Below are 25,244 nucleotides of genomic sequence, written 5' to 3'. Positions count from 1 at the left end.
GGATCCAACGCACGGTGCAGTCATAAAACTAGACACGGTTTGACGAAGATATCGCTCATCGGTCATAGTTGATGCTTGTTACGGTGCATTTGTTCGAAACAACCTTCCCTCTCGCCTACTTGTCCGCGTTTATTTCTGGAACCATGGGGGGTTGCTGAACCTTAATCTGTCCTCAATTACGTATTCTTTTGCCCGAGGAATGCTGTAAACCAGGGAACAACCTAGGAAGATGGTGTTAACCTTAGTAATTTTCACTAACGCAAAATACATTTCGATTAAAAACCGATGGAAAATCATCGAAGGAAGTAAACTTAACATTTACCGAAACGTTGGCTTCGGATGCAATAAACGGTTAGAAATTTATTAACACGAATAAGGATGACGTTTCAAATATTTTGATCTTCTTGGAACTAACCTTAAATGATAATTTATAACAAAATAGTATACATTCGAGGAAACTTTACTATATATTTAAGTTTCATATTATTGTAAATTTTTTACAAAGAAACACCCTTAAAAAAATTCAGACTGGATTTAGATTCTAATTAAAGTCTCGATTCTCGATAGCGACATTCTTAAATAGTACCCTCAAATTGTATCGGTATATTTGTGGGCTCGATCGTGTTGCTTGAAAACGAGAATTACTATAATGGTCGATACGGGACATCGACTGCATCTTAATTAACGATATTGAAGCAAAGTCACTAGATCCGGAGCAAAAACTTGGGCTCGCTGTCTTACTTCGTTCGTTCATATTCGTTGGATATATTTTCAGCTACTTTTATCGAGGAATGGAAATCACTGAAATCTCTCGTGGAAATAAATAGACATTGAACCTTACCAAGATGTTTTTTTTATCTTAATGACAATGTAATTTCGCGACGTTGCTCAGGATGATCGCCTCACCTTTGAGATTCGCATGTGTACCTTGCGAATAAGATATCGGCGCAGGAATTGGCTCACGCGAGCCCCACGTAACAAGATCCCACTCGTTTACGGATAATAAGGGTCTGAACATAAAGAAGTTACCGTGACACGGAGATGCATCGAGAAAAATGGGAACCGAGATGGTTTCCACGATAATTTAAAACAACTGTACACTGGAGACAGATGCATACTCGAACAGTAATCTCTGTGTTCATTCTCAAATTCGTAAATTATAAAATCCGTGAATCTCTGGCTACAAGTTCGTGGTTCAAAGAATGCTTTTCACGTGACCTAAAGAGTATGGTTAAGGTAGAGGAAAAATTTGAACATATTGAAAAATATTTTTCAAAAGTTCGATCATTTATCGGTGAAGTTTAATTTTGAAATTTAAAAAATAAGTTACAGAGTATTTTCAAGAATTATAATAGATAAAATACATCTAAATATATTTGTATAATTTTTTTGCTATAAATATAAGCAAAATATAAGGAAATTGTTTGTAATTAATTATTCCGCCATAGCATAATTTTTTAGAAGTATACAGCACATTATAAAGTATACATAGTTGGATACAAGCGGTAGAAAATCTTTGAAAATATATCGCGACAATGTTGCTATATATTATAGTTTCTACTGCGCAGCAATTTTCGTTTATTCGATCGATTTAGTTTCAACGATGTCAAATGACGTCACATTCACTGTCATTGGAAGTCGTGACACGATCCTGTCGTAGTGAAGTAAAATTCGAGAAACGATTTAAAATAATATGTATCTTTGATATTCCAAGTTGCTTCCGTTGATAGTAATAAATTAAAACAAATATGCGTTTCTCGTACAGTATTGGGTAAATGTATTTGGACGAACAATTACTGCATTCTGTCTATTAGAAGGAACTATAAATAATATCTCTGACAATGAGCGACGTTCACGATCTAACATAAATCCGTTTTTTTGCCTCTAAAATGTATTTTTACAATAGTAAGGCTATTTTTACAATAGTAAGGCTATCGTTAATTGGTTTAATACAACATTCAGATCAACAGTGAAATTACCGTTTAAAAAATCTGATCTCGAAATTTGAATTTTATCCAGGAGCATTCTTTTCAGTTCTCGTTCATAAACGAGGATCGTTGGGAAAAATTTTCAATCTATTTTCTGTCGATACTTGACGAGAACACACGTCCGCGGATTTTGACGAGAGCGATTTATCATACTGCGTTGTATTTTGAAAATGGAACAAGGGTATCCGGTTGATCAGACCAAGAAACAAATGCGACCGACTAATTGTACATTTAATTACAATTATCTGAACTACTGGATTAGTTATATTACTGTTTTACTGTATATTTTGTATATTATATTACTGTATATTTTGTTTTAAAAGTATTATCGTCGGTGTTTTACATTTTTCCTCCGACACGCGCAAGAGGTCACTTACAGAGTCAAATACAGGTCGAGTACTAGAATTTTTCATGGAATTTTGTCATAGTTTCCGCAGAAATTTTTATATAATTACTACCAAGACTACCAAGACGATTTGATCAACTAAACTATCAAATTTGACCCTTTCCGTGCTTCTTTTTAAAAATATTCGATTACCAACGATGCTTTCGCCAAAATATTCGGTGACAATTATGAAAATAAGAAAATTATTATATTCGTAAATTTATTTGTCTTCTTCCCTTCTTCATTTGAAAGATACTTACTATACATTGCTGGAAGATATGCAGGTCTCATTGCTCGTATTTCAACAATTCATTCCCTTTCGCATGCATTTTCGAGTTATCGGCTAAAGCGATCGCATCTACTAACGCGTCGCTTGACAAAGAGAGCGAATACAACTGAAACTCATGGGGATAAAGTGAAACGATCCTGGACGAACGATGTTTGCACGTGTCTCGCTAAGATCCTAAAATAAGGAGCTAAAGGAGCCTCAATAGGTCGGGTTAAGCGAGGCAAGTCGAGTACACCTCTCGCTTCTGTGGGATTCTCTTAATCACCTTTTCAGCAACGCGTAGTATGTGGTCTGGTGCAAATAGAAATACGTTCACTGTCGGTGGCTCTAGTGTTAAACGGACAACCGTTCGTAAAATTATCTTATTCTCGGTTCCAGTTTCATATCAGCGAAAAATGTCAAAGGTGGATTTAATTTCGGATTTCAAATTCTAGCTTTGTTAGGTGATCGTGAAGCACTTGGTAGATGGTTTTAAAAGATAGAAAGATAGATTCTCTCTTAAATGGTCAATGGATGCAGAGTAGTTACCTTATTCTCGTCCCGGTTTCATATCAACGACAACGATTAAAGGTGGATTTAATTTCGAATTTTAGACTCCAAGAATGTTGAGTGATCGAGAAACAGTCGACTCGCGGTACTAGAAATTTCATGTGCTCGTTCCGTGAGAAGCAAAGATAAAAGGATAGATTCTCTCGTAAATGGCCAATCGCTCGTAGAGTTAGCTTGTTCCCGGTCCCGAATTCACGTAAATGGCAACGGTCGAACGGATTTAGTTTCGCGCAGCCGGGCGTGTGGTTATGGCTGCTAAAGTGCAGCTGGTATATCCGCGCGTGTCGGCTATGCACAGCCCATGACCTATTTTGTCTTGCAACACGCGACGAAATCCCTGAAGTGTGCCCTGTCCGCGGCTTCGTGAATCCACTCGTAGCAAATCCCTCGGATAAAACGAGATTTATTTGTGATTCATTGTCGTTTACAGACCTACGTTAGTACCTTGGCTTTACAGCCGGCCTTTACGGTACCTGTCTGCGTCAAGTCCTTGCGAGAAGCTCGACGACACTCGAGCGAGGGAAATGGTTCTTCGTTCGTCTCCTCCGACCGGAAGTCTTTGAGACGGGCTTACGGGCTCTAAAACATTTCTCTGTCCGTGAAATATCTACCACGATACAAAGAGAACGTAAAAGACGATGAATACTGATAAACGTACAGGATGAAACTTCTAAGATAGTCATTCAATCCTCCGTTCCTCTCGAGGGTACTGAAAAATTAAAAATTTATTTCACGAAGCGATCGCTCGATCGTAGCGATGAAACTGATAGGAAACTGATAGGAAGCGGTTCTAAGGATGAAAACATTTGTGCATATCAAAAATTAGTGTTTATCATCGTACAGTGTACAAAGAGTATTAAAACTTTTTCTTTTTTCACTTTTTTCAAATATTTCTGGTTTGCGAAAAAACTGCTGGTCGAATTTATATACATATAATTTTGTAAGTGGTATACGAACCTATGCAAAACCTCCCAGTGCATACTAACTTGTTGCATAGATACGATTCAATCGATTGAATTGTTAGAAACACAGAAGAAAAAAGAAACGATTAAATATATAAGAGTTGTTCTGTTACTAGAACCCCCAACACAAAGAAAATATAAAAAATAATTAAAATGGTAATGTTTCGAAGTAAAATTTCATTAATCATTCGCTTTGTCTACTTTCTTTTTGCACAACCAAATTTAGTAATTATAATTAGTCCTTTTCGAGATATTCTGTCAACGCGATGGAGAAATAGTCTCGAGATAAACGCGTTTGAAGTTTTTCATTCGCGAAAGTCGTTCTTTGGTGGAGCTTGATTGGTTGGGGGTATTATTAATGCATACAGTTAATTACTCTTTACTTTCCCTACTTTCTTGTGTTCCTTTGTTTATCTACCACGGTAGTAAATATAGTTTTATTCAATAAAGTACCTCTTATTACAGAAGGCATTTAATTTCCACTGTGTAAATCATGATATACTAGAAAAAAATACGTCTTGAGTTTGATGTTGATTAACAAAAATAATTTATCGATATTAACCGAAAAAGATGTTGTTTGGAATGAGAAACCTAAAAGTCAACGTTCCTCCTTAGAAGTGACTCTTGTACAGCGATATGACCAATTCAATGGTGTACTCATTAGTACCGATACGTATCGATTTTTTAATTGCTTTCAGGTATCAAAAAATATTAAAATAAGTTGGCGTTGATATCAGCGAGATGTACTTGTTGACATTTTTGGCAGTATCGACACAGTTCAAACATCAAGTATCATTTAATATGATATTCTTTTTTTTTTCAATTCTTTCACTTTTCTTTTTTTTCAATTCTTCAATTTTTTTCAACAAATTTCTTTTACAACATTTTGATTCAATAATTCCCACTTAATTAAAATACAAGTTATTAATTCTTTCTGTGACATCAAATTGTTTTCTCTTTTCATAAATTTGTCGTGCAAATATCCCCCAACATTATAATATTTAAATTCGGAAACGAGTCGTGATGAAATTGATATATTTACTGTTCAACTTACTTTGCTGTATACACACTTGAATTATACATACTCGAGCTTCGTCAATAAAAATAGTAATTCAATTGTATCTACACGATAGCTGTTCCGATGGGTCTCGGATCGTTCGAGGAGATACAACTGTATCCATCGATATCGAAACAAGTTTCAATCCTGTTGTTACTCTCGAAGACCATCACGAATGTACCGACTCTTCGTCGAATTTAATAAACGATTTATTATTATTTCCATTTACGTGCATCCGACGCTGTCCTTTACATTGTTTCTTACCATCCACCACCGTCAATGACATACCGCTGGAAACAACGTAATTAAATTGTTTCCAACCAACGAGAACGGTTTCTATTTTATTTCTATTCCTTTGGTCGATGTCTTTATCCTCTTTACCAATAAAATCGAGTACACTTTGCGTCCCTCTTCGATTCGAGAACTCCGAGGTCCTGTGTCAGTCGTTCGCGGTTTCGGAAGAAGTTACACACAGAAAGGAAATTGGCTCGTTGCAATTTCGATGCACCTCGGCGTCTTGGTTTCTTTGTCGAAAACCGCACGGTCCTTTTCGGACCGACGCGAGACGAATCGAAGCGTGTTCCGGAAGCTTGTTAAATCCCAAACCAGGAACACGGAAAGCTCCTCAAAGGACTCGCAGCTGAACTCGTGCGCGAAGCGGATTCCACGAGCCTCGAACGCGATGCATATTCATTCCAACGAAAAGATTCCGATTTCTCCTGGCGGAAAACAAATTACGAATTAAAAGCTAAAAATGACAGGAGTGCTCGTCCTGCTATCGAGGTTCCCTCGGTGCGAGAACTAATCATAAATAAATATACGGATCGGTAATTCATCACTGTGAGGGCTGTGGTAAATTGAGTCTAAGAGGCACGTGTCATTGTTATCGCAAAAAGGTGAATTTCCTTATTTATCAATTATTTTATTTCGACCGGGTTGGATATTGACGAATCGTTGTTTTCAAGATCACACATTTTAATATTTCTATCTTATCGATGTTTTCTCGAAACGTAACTATAAATTTTTTTTTTTGCACAGAATTGACTTCGAAACAAATTTAAAAACCTATGTAGAACAATGTAACGTTTGAGTAACGATGAATAGGAACATTTGTAGTATCGAAACAGGATCACTTCGTAATATATGACGAATTCAAGTTGCTCGAGACTGGCTGAATACCGTCATATAATTGCACGTAGCATCGCTGCAAGGCTGTGCAAATCTGTGCGAGAATGCAATTCGGTAGATTCGCGCCTCGAGGCGCGTAGCATCCATCTTCGCTGCGTGTGGTGATCCGCATCTCTCGTGTGTTCTTGTAAAAATAAATTCTTGATTTCGATATTAAACAACATTAAATTGAGCAAGCCTGTCTAAAAGAGGCCTCGTGTTCGTAACTATGCAAGGTTAAAAAAAAATGCAAAAGAAATCACTGAAGAATTTGTTCAAAATCGAACGAACTAAATCATTTACGAAAGCGATCGAAGGAAAGAAGGAGGAAGATGTAACCGAAAAACATTTGGAATATAATTATCTATCGTTTAGAATATAAATATTTATAAATTTCTATCGTTTATTAACGTAAGTATGCATTTGGCATATGTTAATATCAAGTGTCCTGCACGAATATTGTACTACTCTGTGAATTCCTGTCAATGGAATAATAGGTGCATATATATGTCATCGTCGATGCATTTTGAGGATGTTTTAATAGTAGAGATGGTTCAGTGTTTTCTCGCTTTCTATAGTTTAATGACTAGACCGAGGGATGAATAGGTTATTGACATATGCCACGTACTCTCATGAACAGATGCTGAACGATGAACGACAATTCGCAGTGGCGTATATGTCGAACATCAGGTGATTAATAGTTTAGAAAATTTATCAACGACGAAGTTGTTTTTGAATACAGTTAAATGAATTATCATATCTATACGTATCTCAATATCTTCAGGTTTAATTTTATACATTCGCAAAGTTAATTTTGAAATCCAATAATTTCGTACGAATGCTTTGTATTGTAGTAAATAATTTTCAAAGTAACTACGAGACTATTATTTTCGTCATAAAATTACTATTGTTATCTAGTTGTACTAAACCGCATACGTAACTTCTACATTGAAAAGGGAAAAGGCAAATTAATTTAGAAATGTAACAAGTTCTCCATTTCGATAATTGTTACCCAACATTTTGCGCAAAACCACCGTTAATAATTGAATAATTTTAAAAAGAAATTTGAAATAGGTCAAATTGACTCCTTTGGTAGATTTATGGTTCACCTAGGAGTCGTCTTTCCAGTATGCAGCTACAGAGTCAATCGATCATAATAAAAATCATCTAAATTGCATCGTGTTTGATCTTACTTTCATCAGAAACATCTCGTCGATACGTTACGAATATTCAAGAATAGTTACAAATATTTAACGTAAGAATGAAATTAACATTCACATAAGAATGGAATGAAACTTTTGTCTTTTATCGAGTCTGTGGTTTTTAAATACTAGCCGACGCGACAGCCGATTACAAAGTAGCAGTTGGCTCGTGTCGTATTTCACGCTTCACTAGTTCCGATGGCGGTCCCCTTAGTGGGGATAACGACGATCATAAAACGAGGTGAATCTGGCGGGACGCGAGACATTACTGTATCAAATTTCGTATAATTGATATGTATCGATAAAGTGGTCGCGTATCTCGATAAGTTTGAAATTGTTCGATGATATTCCTTGGAACGGTGTGTTACAACAGTATTTGGTTTCAAACTCTTGCTTTCGATCGGAAACGGTTTCAAAAATGGAAATCGGGTACCCGCGCAATTGGCGACAGAGATCTAGTGGTTCGCAGCGCGTTCCATACATTGCGTGTTATCGTCAAAGCGTGAATCGCGGTAAATGGATGCGCTTACATAAGATTTTAGCGAAAGCGTTCACTAATGGGAGTTACAAACGTAACGATTCTTCGTTGGATAAGTTATACAACTATGGTTGATACCACTGTTTGAACGTTACAAAGTGTGCGTAGCTGTTGTAGAATTTATCGTACACAGGACTGGAACTATTCGAATATTTATAGCTATTCAAATACTACGAATAAATTTTCAATATTTGAGTACTTGAATAGAGTTACTCGTGAATCACTGCTTCCACACGGTTAATTTAAAGAACGTGACTAGTGCTCATCGCACTATACAAATATCACAAAGGTTCGGATTCTTAATCGGTACAAAAGCTACTCGAATACTTAAGTACTGGTATTATGTAATCTTTTAACTTCCGTAATACTTCTTCCAACGCTACTTTTTATTTTGCGAATTTAATTTCATCTTTACTTTCATAAAATACTATATAATCATATTGTTGTATTTATTTATTTGTAGTTAAGTTTAGGCCTTCCTAAAGATAGTTTACAATAAAATGAAATGAGACAAATATATATTTCTATTAAAATTTCTGTCGTCGTACCACGTCTATAGTATTCTTGCTTCAGAGATCAATGAATCTACAATTGTTCGAGAATTCTCTACTACATATACAGGATATAAGAAAAAACTAAATAATCCCTAAATAATCTTTCATAGTAATTCCCCCTTTTTATAATATGAAAATAAAGATTTTCTATCTCGCCTGATTGTAAAATAGCAAACTTGGACATTTCATTAACAATTGTGTCTACAAGCAGAACAATGGAACAGGTAAATAAACATGCAATTAATTGAGTGAAATAAACGATCCTGGCCGGGTAATAACTCGAAGGTGATGACGAAGGGTTGGAACTACGAACCTAGAAGGGGAGGGTCAACTCGTCGCAGCTAATATGAGACTAATGAAATGGCAAACAAGGGCGTGGCAGGGCCACTTCACCTTTCCATCTCGTCATCAGTTTGCGAAATCGTGATTTCGTTCATTACTTCGTAGACCAATTTGATTATTAACTCTAAACTTCGGGTCCTGAAGCAATATTCGGAGAATCCTAATTTGGGAATGAACAGGGGACAAATGGTGAAAAGTTATTCGACTAATGGAACTATTCGTTCAATGATAAAATTGATGTTTAGAGATAGGTGTAATTTATCCTATTATTTATACTTTACAAATAGAAGAAGGAATATACTCGAACATAATCCTACTAGCAGGAAGAATACTACACATGAAAATGAACTTTTAAAACGTATTTAAATATTCTACATTCTTTCTTGAAGAATTTTTTGTGGATTTTAATATTTAGTAGTAGAGATTAATTATGCTCCGCATTGAATTTTCATATTTGGTGTAATGAAGCAAGTAGGTGCGTAAACTTTTTAGTTGTCCACCGTAAATTTCAAGGGGAAAGCAATAATTTGAATTATTTAAACAAGACAGTACGTATTTACCTACAAGTATGAAACTCGTAAAAATTAATCGATGACTTGAATCACAATAACAATAACATACATCTATTACTTGAAGTGTTATCTTATTAGATTATTTCACAAACCATTCGATAAATAAGATATTGCACGAAGCCCTATCTTAACATTAAATTACACAGATAAATCAGATTGATGCTGATAACTTTATCGAACTTTCTATTCTCTCGGGAAAAAGATTTGTCACGAGAAAGAAAAATATGCGTTTTATTTGAGGGGTAATTTCACCCCCTCAAATCGCATGATGGCACCGACAAAAAATCATTATACCACAATTTGTGGTTTATGCATACATATGTAAAAATGAAATAAAGGAGTAAACAGTATTACAGAATTATTCATGAAAGTCAAGAAATTTGTTTACCTGATGTTTCCATTAACCTGAATATGTACGGTAGAACAATATTATTAGACTTGGTCGATTATACTCAAAAGCTGCAGTTAAAATTTTCAACCAAAAAAATATAACAGGTTGTACCGTATATCAATTTCATTTTTCTGTAAAAACGTGCAAATTGTAAAACAGTTGATTCGGGCAGTGGCAACATTTAAATTCTACAAACTTTCGTTTTACATATTAATGAGTGGAACAGATGAAAATTGAAATAAAATGTTCCATGGAGTCAAGGGGGTTTAAAAGTTCTTTTTGTCAAAGTTGATACGTAGCATCGAATAACTAATTAACGAAACATAATCTGTTTCAGGTCGCCGAGCGTGAACCACTTGAAGGCAACTATACGCACGACACCGTGGAGAACAGCAAAGTGACAAAATGGATGCATACGTGAGTGTATATTCTTCCCTTTTGAATAAAACTCAAACGGTTTGAGTAATCTTGATATTTTTTTTTTTATTTAAAAGTACAAGCACATAATTTCGAGGGAAACGATTACGAAGTTCCCGAATCGTTAGCATTAAAGATCGCAATTTTTCGTAATACGCCTGAATAATTTTCACGCGTTCTTTCACCGTGTACTTTTCCACGATTAATTTCCAATCTGTCTAGATGACACATGTCAAGTTTCAAGGAAATCGGTTCGATGTTTTAAAAATAACGCGAAATTCAAATCAACCGGTGATGTTTGGAACACGTTGTATTTGTGGACCCTTTCAGCTTCGAGAAGTGTTTGGGATATTGTGCTTCGGATAAGAGGGCTGAACAGCGAAACCAGTAATAGGAAACTCGAGATGCAGAAAGCTTTCTGGTTGCTGCCACTACCACTGCTTTGCTTTGTTTCAATATGGTGTGTACGTTAAATACCGTTTCCGAAATTGTCCCTATTTTCCGTACTCCGTAAAACAATTTCACACAGACGGTCTTCACAATCGAATACAATGTTTCTTTTATATCGTAATAGGGTTGTATCGATGTGCCTTTAACGCGGAGACACGAATTCACACTCCTCCTTTTATCGGTTCGAATAAAAATGAGACGTGTGGAAAATGGTGCGCATAAAAGGAAAAATCTATGAAGGTTGTTACGTCGATAAAATTTATATCGAAATTAGATATATACGCATGTTCAAAAAAAATTTGACATTAAAATTTCCTAATTTTCTCTACGAATCTAATGGAATAGGTCTTTGAAACGTTTAAGATCCATTTTGAGAGTTCAGAATGATAATCTTCGTTTACGATCTTTTTCAAAAAAATAACAGACAGGTAAAATATTTTATTGGGAAATGCGACGACACAAAGAGGAATTTGATATCTTTGATATCTAGTTGCGTGTAAATTTCATTTTCAACTCTCGTCGTTTCAAGTGTTCATTCCACTGTCCGTTCGTAATAATAACAAGATGAAAATGCTTGTATCGCCATTTTTCTGAAAGTGTCAGTCGTGTGAACAAAATGGGGTACTTTTGCTTATCACTGCTTCCTCTTCGTTTCAGTTTCCACATTGGAGTGACACGACAAAATCTGAACTCAGTTAACGAACAAAGTCCGGTTTTCTTACAAAAAAAGAGAATGGTCGCGCTAAGTGCGAAAACTTGTTCCGGAACTTCAATTCGAAGACTTACAATTAGTAGTACAGAAGGGAATTAAGCGCTGGACGAAAATTAGCTCCAAACGAGTTTTTGACTCTTCTCGTTCGACAAATTCGATACTCCTAGAGTCGATTCTAATTTTGTTTTTCACGAGCCACCGAACACGAAAAACTTGAGTACATAAATCAAATGCGCGTGATTCTTCCGGTGTTCTCCTCGATCAACGCCAAGGTAAACCGCGACTTAGGTGTTTTCAACAGCGATAAATCAATTTCCACGGCTATATTTAAACATTTTGGAGCATGTTGCGGACGATCGCTGTCATAACTGACGTGGTTAACAATAATAATAATATTAGTAATAATAATAACGACATTCAAACGGGAAATTTAAAGTGTTTAATACTCAATTCTTAATATTAATAGTAAACCTTTAATAGTAAATCCTTTAATAGTAATTAAGCATTAAATATTAAATATTAAATATTTGAAATATAAAATGTTAATCGAGGAACGATCGTATTTAAAAAAAAAAATGAAGAAGAGAAGGGTTTTAATATTTTTTATACTCGATACGATGACGGACACCAATTTTTTATCTGTGCAATATTTTTCAAGAAACGAATGTGATCTTCAATTTTGTCAATAGCACGTGACATATTTTTTATGAGATTTGAATAGGTGTGGTGAAATGAATTCATTCATCTGCTATATAAAATGACCTTCAAGGCCACACAAACTAAAAAATCATAGATATATTTTAAGTGTTTTGTAACATTATATTTGTAAAAATTCTTTATTAATAAGATTACTCGATAAGAAATTGCTCGGTAACAATAGAAACGAATGTAAACACTGATACTGAACGACGAAGAAACAATCAGTCACGTTTTACAAGCTACATCAAATCAAGAAAAAACATTCGTCGATATAATGTTACGAAACATTCAAAATATTTATTTCATTTCTGATATTGTTATTGTAAAGCACATGGATGACTTCGTTTCAACACACGTATTCGTATAGCATAAAAAAATATAATAATAATGTATTAGCCTCTCTTGGACTAATCGGTTCGAGGGTTCGGTTACAGATCAAAGCGAGGAAAACTTTGGTATACACCACATTTCCAGGCTTTGCAAAAACAACTCCCGTTACAAAGTCAGTTATCGTTCTCGTTTCCGTCTTACTCGGGGAGTCGAGGAGAAGGGAAATGAAAAGAGAAAGAATGCCAAAAGAATCCTCGTTAAATCGTTCCCCCGTGAGCTCGAGCGACCGAGAAATGTTACTGTGATTCCCCGACTCGGTGGAATTCAACGAATTCCTTTCGTCGGAACATTCTTCGACTCAAACTTGAAAAATCTGCGTTGGCGACAACCCTTCAAAGAAAAATTCAAGTAACGATAGGAGATATTTCTTTGAATATGCCCCAGAATTTACCGGTACGTCCTAGTATTTTTGTTCGCGAGTTATGAACTTGGGGAGTTTTCGTCTATCTTTTTTTTTTGTAGAAATTTACCAAGGACCCTGCAATCTTTCGGGGGAGATCGTGAATCGCGTGGAATTCGTCGTATCTCGAAATACACCGGGGTGCGGAATTGACTCGCTAAAATCCCCACGGAGTTTGCTTCTGACGCGTTTGTGAGCGGCATTTGGAAAGTCAGTAGCACACAACATTCGGTGCAACGAACTCGGGACGCGCGAAGCGTTGCATAAGGGGAATATTTGCACTGAGAAGTCATACGAGAATTAATTTCAAAAATTTTGCACAATTTGTAAAATTCTTACTGTCCGGGGTAGTTAAACGTGTGATAAACAATACGTAAATATATATATTTTTTTTGTTAATTTCTGCATTCGTATAGCTGAGTGACTCGTATATATAATTATATAGTTACTAGGTTGCAGCGGTACCTCCCACACTCGCCAGAGGGAAACCGACCGCTGATTGTTTCCCGCAAGTTCCCGTACCACTTCCAATTGGTATATATACGATCCTTTACGAGTCTTCCAATGTCCAGGCGTACAAGACAGGGTCTGCTAGGAATGAAACGCTTTCTCTTCTTCTTCCTTTTTATTATCACACTGTGGAAGCTCCACCACACAAAGTTAATCGCGATATTACCTCTCGATTTTATGTACACTGGGATGTAGGGGTGAAATATTATAACAGCACGTGAGAAATAAATAGCGATGATAAGAGCACACATATTGACGGAGGGTTGGTTTTGTATTCGTAAGGGTTCCTGAGGATTTCCAGGTGTATATAAAACTCTGCGATAAGGGTTTTCTCATCTTACACGCCCTATCGAAATGACCCTATCGAGATGTCTGGAAATAATAAACGAGAATCTGTGGATAACTTTCCTCTCATTTTCCACGAAATTAATTCCCAAGGCATTGTCCGACAGTCGAGGATCATCATCTCTTCCTCCCTTATCCAAGGGGTTCGTTAGAACGGTTGGACGATAAACTTGCTGCTGCCCCTTGATTAAATCTAAACAACACAGCATCTTCTCCCGAGGGAATTGATGATGTCCCGATCGGTCCAGCAACACAGCGTCCCTTTTCGGTCCTAAACGAGATGGAATAAACTTGCCGAAGGGTCCACTGGATCCGATCGATCGGCTCAATCTCGTCGCAACGATGATCGTGGGTCAACAAAGAAAGGGGAGGAGTGAAGTACGCATTTACTAACAAACCCCCACCCACACACACAATTCTCTCAAAGACCGACGTCTGTTCTAGATGGGAGTCGTAAAGATGAAAGAACAGACACAAGCCCTCCCGTCTTCGATTTATTTGGGATCTCGTGGTGTCTTGGCTTCCGGCGCACTTGGCCTACTTTCGTTGTGAGATGTACTCTCTCTGACGTCGATATGATGTTCTTGTGGAAGGGTATGTGTTTGCGGATGAGGGTGGTTGGCTGATATCAACGATAAAGGGTTCGACTTGAAGAGAGAGCTATTTCAGCGACTTCGTACTTATTGTACAGGGTATTGAAAAAAATGTTTAGGGATTTCGCGGACACATAATCTGTCTAGTAAGAACGTTTGACGATACTCAAGAATTTAATGTTATTATTAATAATATTCATAGAACATACACTACCCTTTTCCTTCTAATTTTGCCTGTCCTTGACGCAAAGGAAACCAAATATTTGAAGAAAATGTCTCGACGATCAACAAGTCTTTATTCGCCGTATCTCATTTTGTGCCACGTTTTGGCAAATCATCAACTGTTTTTAAATTTTTAAAACGCGTCTTCCACTTGCTAACAAAGGCCTTTGATTTTATTCGTATACTTTACAGTGATTCCTTGCGACGTTTTCGGTCCTTTTGGATGTGTGCCCAAAGACACAGCTTTAAACAGTTTAACGTATGTAGCACTCGCGACTAAAAATGTTGTTTCCTTACTAAAATTAGATACGAACTCTATTTTTGTAATTTGTCACCTCAAAGTACCTGATAAACACCGAATTTTCCCGATAATTACTTCCAGGTAAACCATGTTTCGAAAGTGCTTCGTATCGGACGAATTGTAAATTATTTACCGAATCTGGTTGAAAAATTCTACAGTAAATTCGTTTCTAGAATACTTCTATTCGTTTTCGTAATCTTTTAAACGTATTTACCGGCGCAAAAGTTCATAACGATTCCTTGCAAAACGAAATCCAAAGGATTGAAATCAGGCGACAAATCTTTCGGAAAAGGTGTAATTTAAAAGCTGTCTAACGACAAGCGGAAACGTGTGGCCGAGCTCTAACGCTGGAAAACGACATTTGTAATCTTTCATCGCAGTGTGTGCATTCACCAGAAGACACGATAAGCTATTCGCTAAAAATTTATAGTATACTGTAACTGGAAGCTTATTCGCTGAAACAACAGAGTCTGGAAGATGAAATTTAAACGCTTTATTTGCTGGAAAGATAAAAGTATGTTTTTCGTAGAGTATATTCTATCTGTCGGACAGGTAGAAGTATCTTCTGGCATATGGTTTTGTAAACAATCGCTTATAATGTTGAAATCTTACGTTTATTTATCGCTACTTTTCTCAAAATGCAATCCACGGATGGATTTGGTTTAGGTCGACGAGAAACCGCACCGGACCGATGTGACTGAACGTCTTTGAAAACTTATACGCCTTTGATGATCACAGTGGTCTCACAAGTTTGCGATCAAATTGTTTTGAAAGTAGCTCGGCACACAACTTCTCCCCATTTGTAAATAAAACAGTGTTACAGTTTTACAGTTGTCATTGACGTAGTACTAGTATTTACTGTAAACGTTGTAGAGATCTCTTCACTTGTATGTACATCAGAAGTAGATTTCTCTGTTTCATGTACGTCATGTATGTACGTCAGAAGTACATCAGAAGTAGATATTTCTATTTCTTGTAATATTGTGACTACGAGATGCTGTTTATGGAATCGTACAAGAACCGATGAAATAAATTAAATTTAACACTTGTTAAATTAATAGTAATCTATCAATTATCACTATCCTTTTGTTTGAGTCTCGGTTTTCAAAATGTTGTACATGCTGTGAAACTAAACTATAAAATATATAGGGAGAAAGCTTTTAAAAGGAGATTAGTTGTATCGAGGAAAACGTTAAACAGCATATTCGAAGAAACTTGAGAACTGCTGAAAGCGGAGCGTGTAAATACAACAGATTGTTGGTCTTCCTTAATGCAAGATATATATGTATAGTAACGGTACATTTTGTAGCTAGTAAATGAGATATACAATTGTACACCCCAAGTATAAATAAAATGAAAGAACTTCTTCTAATATTGCAAAACAAGTTTAATACAATTTTGTATTAAAGCGTTTATATTCAAGCAGATGTTATATGTCAAATGTCATAGTAGATAGAACTATTACGAATTGAAATACAGCAAAAAATTTCGAAATAACAGAAAATGAATGGGAAAAAACAGAGTCATTGATAAATATTTTAAAACAGTTTTAAATTATGACCACACATTTTACGAAGAAAAAACTCATTGTTGTCAATGGTAGAAAATTATTAGGGAATCGATTAAGTTTTCAAGAAACTTTGAACGATGAATTTGCTCATGAATTCAAATAAACAGTAATTTTTGAGTATACACGTTTCAAACTCGACTTTAACGACTTTAGTAATTTATCTTTGACATTACACTTGTTGTTTCTTCGATCAAAGATAAAAATACCTAGGTTATGAACCTTCCCATGTACGTGATGAAATCTGTGTTAACGTGGAAAGAGAATATTGAAGTTTTACTACAGAAAAAGATAAATAAAGCTTAATAAAAGTCACTCGTAAAAATTGCTCTGCTATTTTCATATAACGATAAAATTGATAAAATGTCCGATGTGAATGTTGAATTCGAAACATCTGTAACTCGAACTTCAAATAAGATTTGATTTATGCCCTTTTGAATATTGCAATTATTGTTGCGAATATTGAAAATATTCGAAAATTACAGAACTTGTAATTAAATATTTTCATATCGGATTTCTGAGCGGTGTTTATCAACTGCAGGAAATACTGCAACACGAAAAAGAACGTTTGTTATTGGAAAATGTGAATACTTTAGCTTTTCGTTTCAAAATGGAAAATTAATAAAAAATTTTTCTTATAAGAAATATACGAATTCGTGCCATATGTATCTACATATGTATTAACATGGGTCCTTAAATCCTTAATGTAATCTCCTGCTCTCAATTTTTCTATTGTTTTCTTTTTTTTTTTTTAAAGAAACTGAACCGTGTAATTTTCATAATATGATGAATAGAATATGATTCCTAACATTCTTGCTTACTTTAGTCATTATTAAATGGTAGGGGGTAGTTTTATAAAAGTGTGCACAAGGAAGGTCCATCATCACGTTCTAGCATAAGCTTTCGATTAATACGTCGATACACGTCTCATCTTCCATTCTGTCTATTTTTTCTCCCTCCTCTCCTTTGTTCGTTGATCTTATTTTGTCGTAATGCCAAGAGTTTCTCGTCATTTTATTACGATATTTTTATAGATACAGACGGTCACACAAATATTCGGGCACCGATATAATTTTATTTTTAAGTTTCATATTTTACGTAAACATGCAATAAATATTTTACGTTATGTTCGAGTATGGTTTCTGTATAATAAATATACAAACACTCTTTTTTATGTACAATTATTTAAATAATAAAACAGAAAAGCACATATAACTTATTACCGATTGTAACAAAAGACTCGAATTTTCAAAGAAATATATAACAAAAGAAAACAAGTGTTAGAATAATGTTATCTTCGCTGGCAAAAGCAAATTTAATGTCTACGGTGCTGATGGAAGAATAAGAGTGTAGAGGTAGCGAAAATACGAGCTGAAACCAAACATGTTTAATCGATAGTTAAACAAAACAGCGGAAGTGTAATGGTATGGACCTGTTTCCATTCACGGAGGCGGCGAATCGGTTTTTATCAAGAACGTTCATAGCAAAACTATATATTTAAACATTTTAAAGAAAAATTTTTTTAAAAAGTATAATTAATATGAGAAGCGGGCAAAAATTTAAATTTTATTAACATAACTATCTGAAACAAGATTTAAATTGTACAAAAATTTTCCTTGCAGCGTAATAATAGGAATTATTGATTATAGATGTTGTAAATAAAAAGTTTTTCTGTTTTTGTTATCTATAAACTATACTGTAATATAAAATAACCTTTCTGTTTTGCTCGTTACATATATTTTGTATATAGAGAATATTAAAGTACACTTCCATCGATGTCCAAATATTTTTGTATTAATTTTATCTCGAATCAGTTATTTTTTTCCACAATTGATAGTAGTGAATTTTACACAATACAATGTACAGGATGTCCCATTTAACTTGATACAACAAAATATATCGTCGACAACTGACTGAAAACAAAAAAAGTGGAACATATCTTTCATGATTTTGAAAGCGGATTCAAACGGAGTTTGCAGTTTTTAATGCGTGAGCATATATTTAAGTCGTTTCGAGTTTTTTTTTTAAAATCGTTTCACATTTTTTCTTTCAGAATTCCATTTTACGTAAAAGTATGCACGTGTTAGTATTTTAAGATAAATATTCAGTTCGACAATATTGATTTTTCGATTTATGTCGACGAAGCATATTTTATTCAGATCAGTAAGTATTATATACACTACATTTTACAGTCATATACTGTATACACTATACATTACAGCACCATGTACTATATACAATACATACAGTACTATATGTATAGATTGAAAGTGCTCGAAGTTTGTAAATATTTTTCACGAACGTTTTGCAACGAAAATTGCTGCCCTTAAGCGTAAAAGCGAATTTGTGAGTCGCGATCATGCATTTTTGCAGAATATGCGGAAATTCGTGTCAGTGAGCTTCTTCTACGTTTATTGTTACACGGATAAAGTGAATGAAAAAGCCTTGTTCGGTTTTTGGGAAAATATACGTAGTGACCTTACCCTGTTCACGCAATTCGCATGGTATTCCGTCGTCTCTTTTAAATCTCGTCGCTGAACCATATTACGTTGCAATAGGTGCCACAAAGTGAAACGAGTTGCAGAATTTGCGCAATTTGTCGGCTATTCGTGAACATTCAAAGCCAGAGAATTCAATAAAATTATCCTTTACTTTCCTTAAAAATTCACAAAGGCTGCTTCGAATTCATCGAAATCACCTAAAAGCTCTAGTTTTTCAAAGGCATTAAAAATCGAATTTTTCTGCTCTGAACTATTCAGCGGAAAAATTGAGAAACGAGTGTAATTTTATTGGCTTTAGAGCACCTGCTCGAAACGATTTTATTTAAACCATCTTAACTTTTCGAACTTACTTTAGAGCATTGTTAATGAAAACAATAAAAATACAGAATGATATTCGAAAAGTAACTTAGTATAGAAACTTATAGGAAATATAAAATAATGTATATTTTACTGTGCACAGCTCGTAAGTAGTTAATTAAAAGGAACGCGGACTTAATCGGACAAACTTATAAATTTCAATTGAGTTTGGGTAAAACGTGTTACGAACCAAAATTGTTAAAATTTTACCAAATAATATTTTTCGTATTTTATTATTTTCATTTATGTCTACATTGCGAATAACAAATATATTTTTCACCGGAATAAGTGAAGATAATGTTGAGTTTATTTGCCACGTGGATCGATTGAAAACGTAACAGAATATTTTTCTAAAGAGAAAGAAAACTTTATGTTCACGCATCGAAATAAAGTTCAAACGAAACTGGAAAATATTTCGACAACAACATTTGCCCTTTCAATTTCTCTCTTTTCATAAAGGAACGGAACGAGTTTTAATCGAGTTCCTTTTTGTAAACAATCGTAATCGTTATTTCTCTTTTTAGTAGCAATAAAAGTCTCTTCAAGCGAGTTCCGAGGGAGAATTAAAGACCACGATTACAGAACAAAGTAAATAAAAAAGAAACAAGCGTTGAAGTGACGAGGGCTGAGCAAACTTATTTCTCAGCTACGATACACAATTCTCATTGTTATTAAATTCAACAAGAAGTTTTAGTCCTTTGGAAAACTACAGTACAACTTCGGTAACAAAGTATCCTTTCGTTTTGTCAATATCTGCTTCATTAATAGGAAGTTATTTTTAGCTCAACAGTAAATAATTACATTCTCTTCGTCCCGTTCTTTCGTTAATGTTTACTTAAAATATTACCGAAATTATTTCTTGTATTAATATAATTTATATTTTATTAAACATTACAAATTCAATTTTTTTTACTCGTACATTTCCAAAGATTCTTCGTTAACACGTATGAATGAAATGAAATCACTGTACAAAAGACTTTTCATATTGTCAAATGTAAATCAATGGTATATAAAATAATATATAATGTACTGTGTACAGTATAAGTGCTGGATGTATTTACTGGAATCGGATCGTTTCGTAAATGTAAATGAACGGATAATACAAATTGAGCTTAACGCATGCGTAGCAAGGGTCAGACGTTGTTGTTCGATATGTTTACACAGTAATCTGTTCTACCAAGTTACCCCAGGCTGTCCTATCTTGTCCAATGTTATCGTATTTAAACTTGGGCACTGGTTCAACCTGCTCAGGTGACAGTCCAATTGTTTCCCCGTTTACAGTACACGTAGCAACACTTGCACCAATTTTCTGCAATACTCGATGAACAAATTTGTCAAGCAGATACTATTTATCGACTGTCGTGGGTTCATTTGTCAGTTCCGTGATAAACGTTTCTGTACGAGACTATAGGAACCTTTAACCCTTTCGTGTACAATATTGTGCGAAACTCGTGATAAGAAAATTGGGCCAGACATAACCATGGGTGAATCTTGGCCACATTCGTACGTTGAAATATATTTTCTTAAAAATATTAGAAAAATGCCCTCGTATAAGCATCCTCGAGAATTATCGATTTGTTTTACTGTTTCAGGAGGACATCGATTTCAACAACCCGAACAGCCCAAATATTCAGAAGAGCATATTGAAAATAAAAGCTGAACAATGCCATAAGGGAAACACTTTTATGTCGGGTGAGCGATGTTTTTTTATAAAACTCTTCGAACGAAAATGAACACTAATTGAACGTAGTAGTACAAATTGTTATTTATTTGTAATTGAAATTGGCTACATTGATTCGACAGTTTTATTGAAAATTAATATAAAAGATGGACAGTTAGAAAGATGTACGAGTTCCGTAAACGGACCAACGTTAAAAGTATTGTTTAAATTATTTACAATGATCCACTAAGATCTACCAGCTGAATAACTTCAAAATCATTTTTTACGTGGAAAAATGTATCGAACAAGTTATAGGTTCTGAAGTGGAGCATACACTGCTATGATTAGTTCTCCCCCGTTTTGTTTTTTTTTATCAAGATAGAAAGGCCAGCTGGAATTTTTCAATCTCAAACTATAAAACTTGACTCTGCTAAAGGAATATGAAAAACTGAGTAAATAAACTATGAGGATCTCTTCAGATTTGACGCTTCTGGATTACTTTCATCAGGTGTATTTGAAAAATAAAATCGTGAAATACCAACGTCACCGGAAGACATAAAGAACTCTATTATTTATTATTTTTAGACTCACGTACAACTATAAATTTTTACTCATTTTTTTACATTCTTTTCAATAGCGGAGTCAAATATTGAAATTGATCGAAAAATTCAAAGTGATAATAATATTATAAAGAATTTACGAAGAATATGTTAAACATTGATGGATCAACCGCGTATCGACATCTTCGAGAAATTAATTATCAAAATAACGCAACCTTTTACTTGCACGAAAATTCGTGAAAATTTTTACACGCGCCTATTACGTGCGTTTCTTGTCTAGATTTTCGTTCGTGTTAACAAATTGCTGCCGTTTCATTATTTCCACTGCAACTTTAATTATTTCGACATTAGTGACCACGCGCCAGGGAGACGAGAAGTTGCAGGTAAATTTTTTAGTTCATGCACGGTTGCATTCTTACGTAAAAATGAGGTCCAAATTTAGTATTAAAATGTTTTATTCATCCGGAATAGTAACGACGGTAGATTGGCGCGTACGAAAGAATTTTACAGGGCACCATGATCGCGCGCAATTCGCCAACTGTGGTAATTAACAACTGGTACCGACGCAAAGTTTCCAGCTCGAAACAGTTCGATTTTGCATCACACTTCGATTAAATCTAGCTTTATCGCCTCGAGCTGGCGAAGAAGGGAGAGAGAGGCCCGTTAATTTACGGTATTTCGTCCAATTAGCGAGGCGAGAATACGGACTACAATCGTAACGTTCTGGAGTGTGCTGGAAAGTGTCGATTGTTGATAATATTTTCGTCGTGAGTTCCACAGATTCTCAGTTTCTACGTTAATACTCCTCGCATTGCAAAGATTAATATTCCTCGCCACGCGATGAGACTCTCACGTCGTTTTCTATTCTGCGAATTTAATCGACATTACTCGGAAAGATCCCACTACTTTGAAGATTGATATGAATCGTTCTTATTAGAACGGAATAAAATCCATTAATGTGGAATAAATATATATTTGTAGATACGAGGTTATTTTCTTTCCTTTCTTATGTCCTTATGTATTTGAACTGCTATAACTTCGTGAAAAATGGTCGTACAATAACATTAAGGGGTCGTTTTAAAGATCGGATCCTCTACTTTTTTACATTTCAGTTGAATTTCTTTGAAAATTCAGAAAATCAAAATAAAATCGAAGTTTTACTGTGATCAATATATTGGGGTTTTCTGTAGACTTCCATAATAAAGTAAAAATTGAAGCTTTAATTGTAGCGGAAGATTTAATTATACAAATTTAGAATGTAAATTATTTTTATAGTTATTACGTTAAATTTGTAAGCAGTAGTGAAATAAAACATTGATTCGTACTGCAAATCCAGGAAAGTAGGTCGACATTTCTTGAAAATTTGCATTTCCAATTAAGGTGATAATTTCCTTGCGCGAATCAAAAACTGGAAGTTGACAATACCTGTAATAATTGCATTAGGAGAAAGTAATGTCCACGAACGTTAATTGTACACGAGCTTTAAATTTAATATGCAGATCGTTACAATTGAAATTCAGTTTAACAATTTCAATCTGTAGGTTCAGAGGGCAATTTTTATTTGTTTCTATTTGCTGCATTTCTGATATCAAATGTTTTCCATAATTAATTTTTATGATTAATATTGATATCTCGTTCTGACTCAAGTTACGATCATTACTTTTACACTGATCTTTAATAACTAAATTTTGATTATTATCTATATTTTTTTTCTGTTTATTAATTTTCTTTTTTAATTTCTTTTTCATTTAATCAACATACGTAATTCCAGTCAATACATTTAATTTTGAAAACAGTATTTCTAATATTTCAAAGTTCTGCCTTGTTATTACTTAGTTTGATAAACGTGTTTAATTTGTTGATGCTTTTAATCAATTGCATATTAATGCATTCGAAAGCTATAACATAGTCGTAAATCATTTCAAATTATTTAGTCGAATGCCAATAACATAACTCTACGTCATTTCAAACTTTTTAGCTGAATATCGGTTATTAATGATACGTTATTTAAAAATCTGTAATCGAGTATCGATAACATGGTTCTACCGTATATTTGTTTATGTTTGCAACGATTATTATGCATTTTAATGGCAAATTCTCTTTACACAAGTTATTAAACTTATTAAGTTGTTATTACTTCTCGATTTAGAACGCATTTTATATTTCAATTCATTATTAGAAATCGCAATCCTACGTAACAAAATCCTTTCATCGTTGTTCATTCGAGTTACTATTATAGTTTCCCCTTTCTCTGTCGTCAACTTATTTAATATGTTCATAGGTATATTTTCTCGTTGTTCATTCGAGTTACTATTATAGTTTCCCCTTTCTATGTCGTCTACTTATTAATATGTTCATAAGTATATTTCGACTCGTTCGCGAGCGCTGCATGATTATAAGGGATAATAGCAGGTACATTCTCGAAGGTTGTGCCATTGAATAGTATTCCATTGCTAACCGTGCTGAACAAACGGACTGGAATAGCTTCTGTAATTAATTATACAATGATGCATAGAACGTGCACGACCGTCGACTCTTTTGATCGATTTTACTTTGAACCGGAGATTTTGATGATTCCATATAATTCGTTCTCCTCTCGTCCATTTCAGTATTTATTATAGAATTACAATGGATAAGACTATCAACGACTGGGTAAAACGAGGAATTTTACCGTTGATAAAACGAACTCTTTGTCGACTTTCAATTTTGATCATTTTCTAGACAGAACGTGAATTTTGTAAAATGTAGAATAAATTTGAAAACATATGAAACGGAAATAGAATCTTTTGATCAATTCCTGAGACAATGAACTTTTAATATTAACACGTTCTAAAATAATAAACGTTTAGTGTTAACACATCCTGAGACAATGAACTTTTAATGTTAACACGTTCTAAGATAATGGACGTTTAGTGTTAACACATCCTGAGACAATGAACTTTTAATGTTAACACGTTCTAAGACAACGAACTTTTAATATTAACACGTTCTGAGACAACGAACTTTTAATATTAACACGTTCTGAGACAATGACAATAAGGAAATTCTTCTTACCCGTAAGACTGGTTTTAATGAAAGTTTGCGTGCACGTAGAGAACAATAGTACATATACATAGATCAATTGTTTCGTCCACAGGAAATTTCTTTAAGAGTTCTTTAAAAGTTTTCTTTATTTCTTCAATGCCACTTTCCTTGGGACATTTTCGCGAGAGAGTAACGACATTAAAATTGATTGATACGTGAAAAATAACCAGGTTCTTCGCATTAAATACGTGAAACGCGTTACACGTATGTCCCTCGTGAGAATCGACACGTCATGCATAATGTTACACTTGGTAACGTACATATTAGAGGGGACGACGGAACGTCAGCTACCAAAGTCTAATAGATTCGGAACGAAGTTAGCGACCGTTAGGTAATGTAACAGCCAAGTAGAGAGAAGAAACGTAGTCACTCTTTGACAAAGCCAATAGTTAATTGACAACGTTGAACGCGATCGCTGGTAGACAGGAAACTTCGTTCGCGCTGTCCCGAAATATGATAGGTTGCTGTAACAGAGGTAGA

General features: G+C 34.7%; 1 protein-coding gene and 1 long non-coding RNA gene across 2 annotated transcripts in view; both read left to right on the top strand.

Annotated features, from left to right (window-relative positions):
* The window catches only part of LOC143153262 (vasoactive intestinal polypeptide receptor 2), a 56,027-nt gene that overhangs the window by 18,397 nt on the left and 12,386 nt on the right, over positions 1 to 25,244 (top strand). The window contains exons 2-3 of the mRNA XM_076324260.1: positions 10,334 to 10,413; positions 21,053 to 21,152. Of these exons, the coding sequence (XP_076180375.1) occupies positions 10,402 to 10,413; positions 21,053 to 21,152 (112 nt within the window). The 5' untranslated portion in view covers positions 10,334 to 10,401. The remainder of the gene's footprint in view (positions 1 to 10,333; positions 10,414 to 21,052; positions 21,153 to 25,244) is intronic.
* LOC143153263 (uncharacterized) lies at positions 12,537 to 16,348 on the top strand. Its single transcript, XR_012993741.1, has 3 exons — positions 12,537 to 13,057; positions 13,127 to 14,297; positions 14,364 to 16,348. It is a non-coding gene; the product is annotated as an uncharacterized LOC143153263 (long non-coding RNA).

This window comes from Ptiloglossa arizonensis, chromosome 12 (genome assembly GCF_051014685.1).
Source record: "Ptiloglossa arizonensis isolate GNS036 chromosome 12, iyPtiAriz1_principal, whole genome shotgun sequence".
Taxonomy (NCBI): Eukaryota; Metazoa; Arthropoda; class Insecta; order Hymenoptera; family Colletidae; genus Ptiloglossa; species Ptiloglossa arizonensis.
The sequence above is the reverse complement of the archived record's forward strand: the minus strand, read 5'-3'. Positions and strand labels throughout refer to the sequence as shown.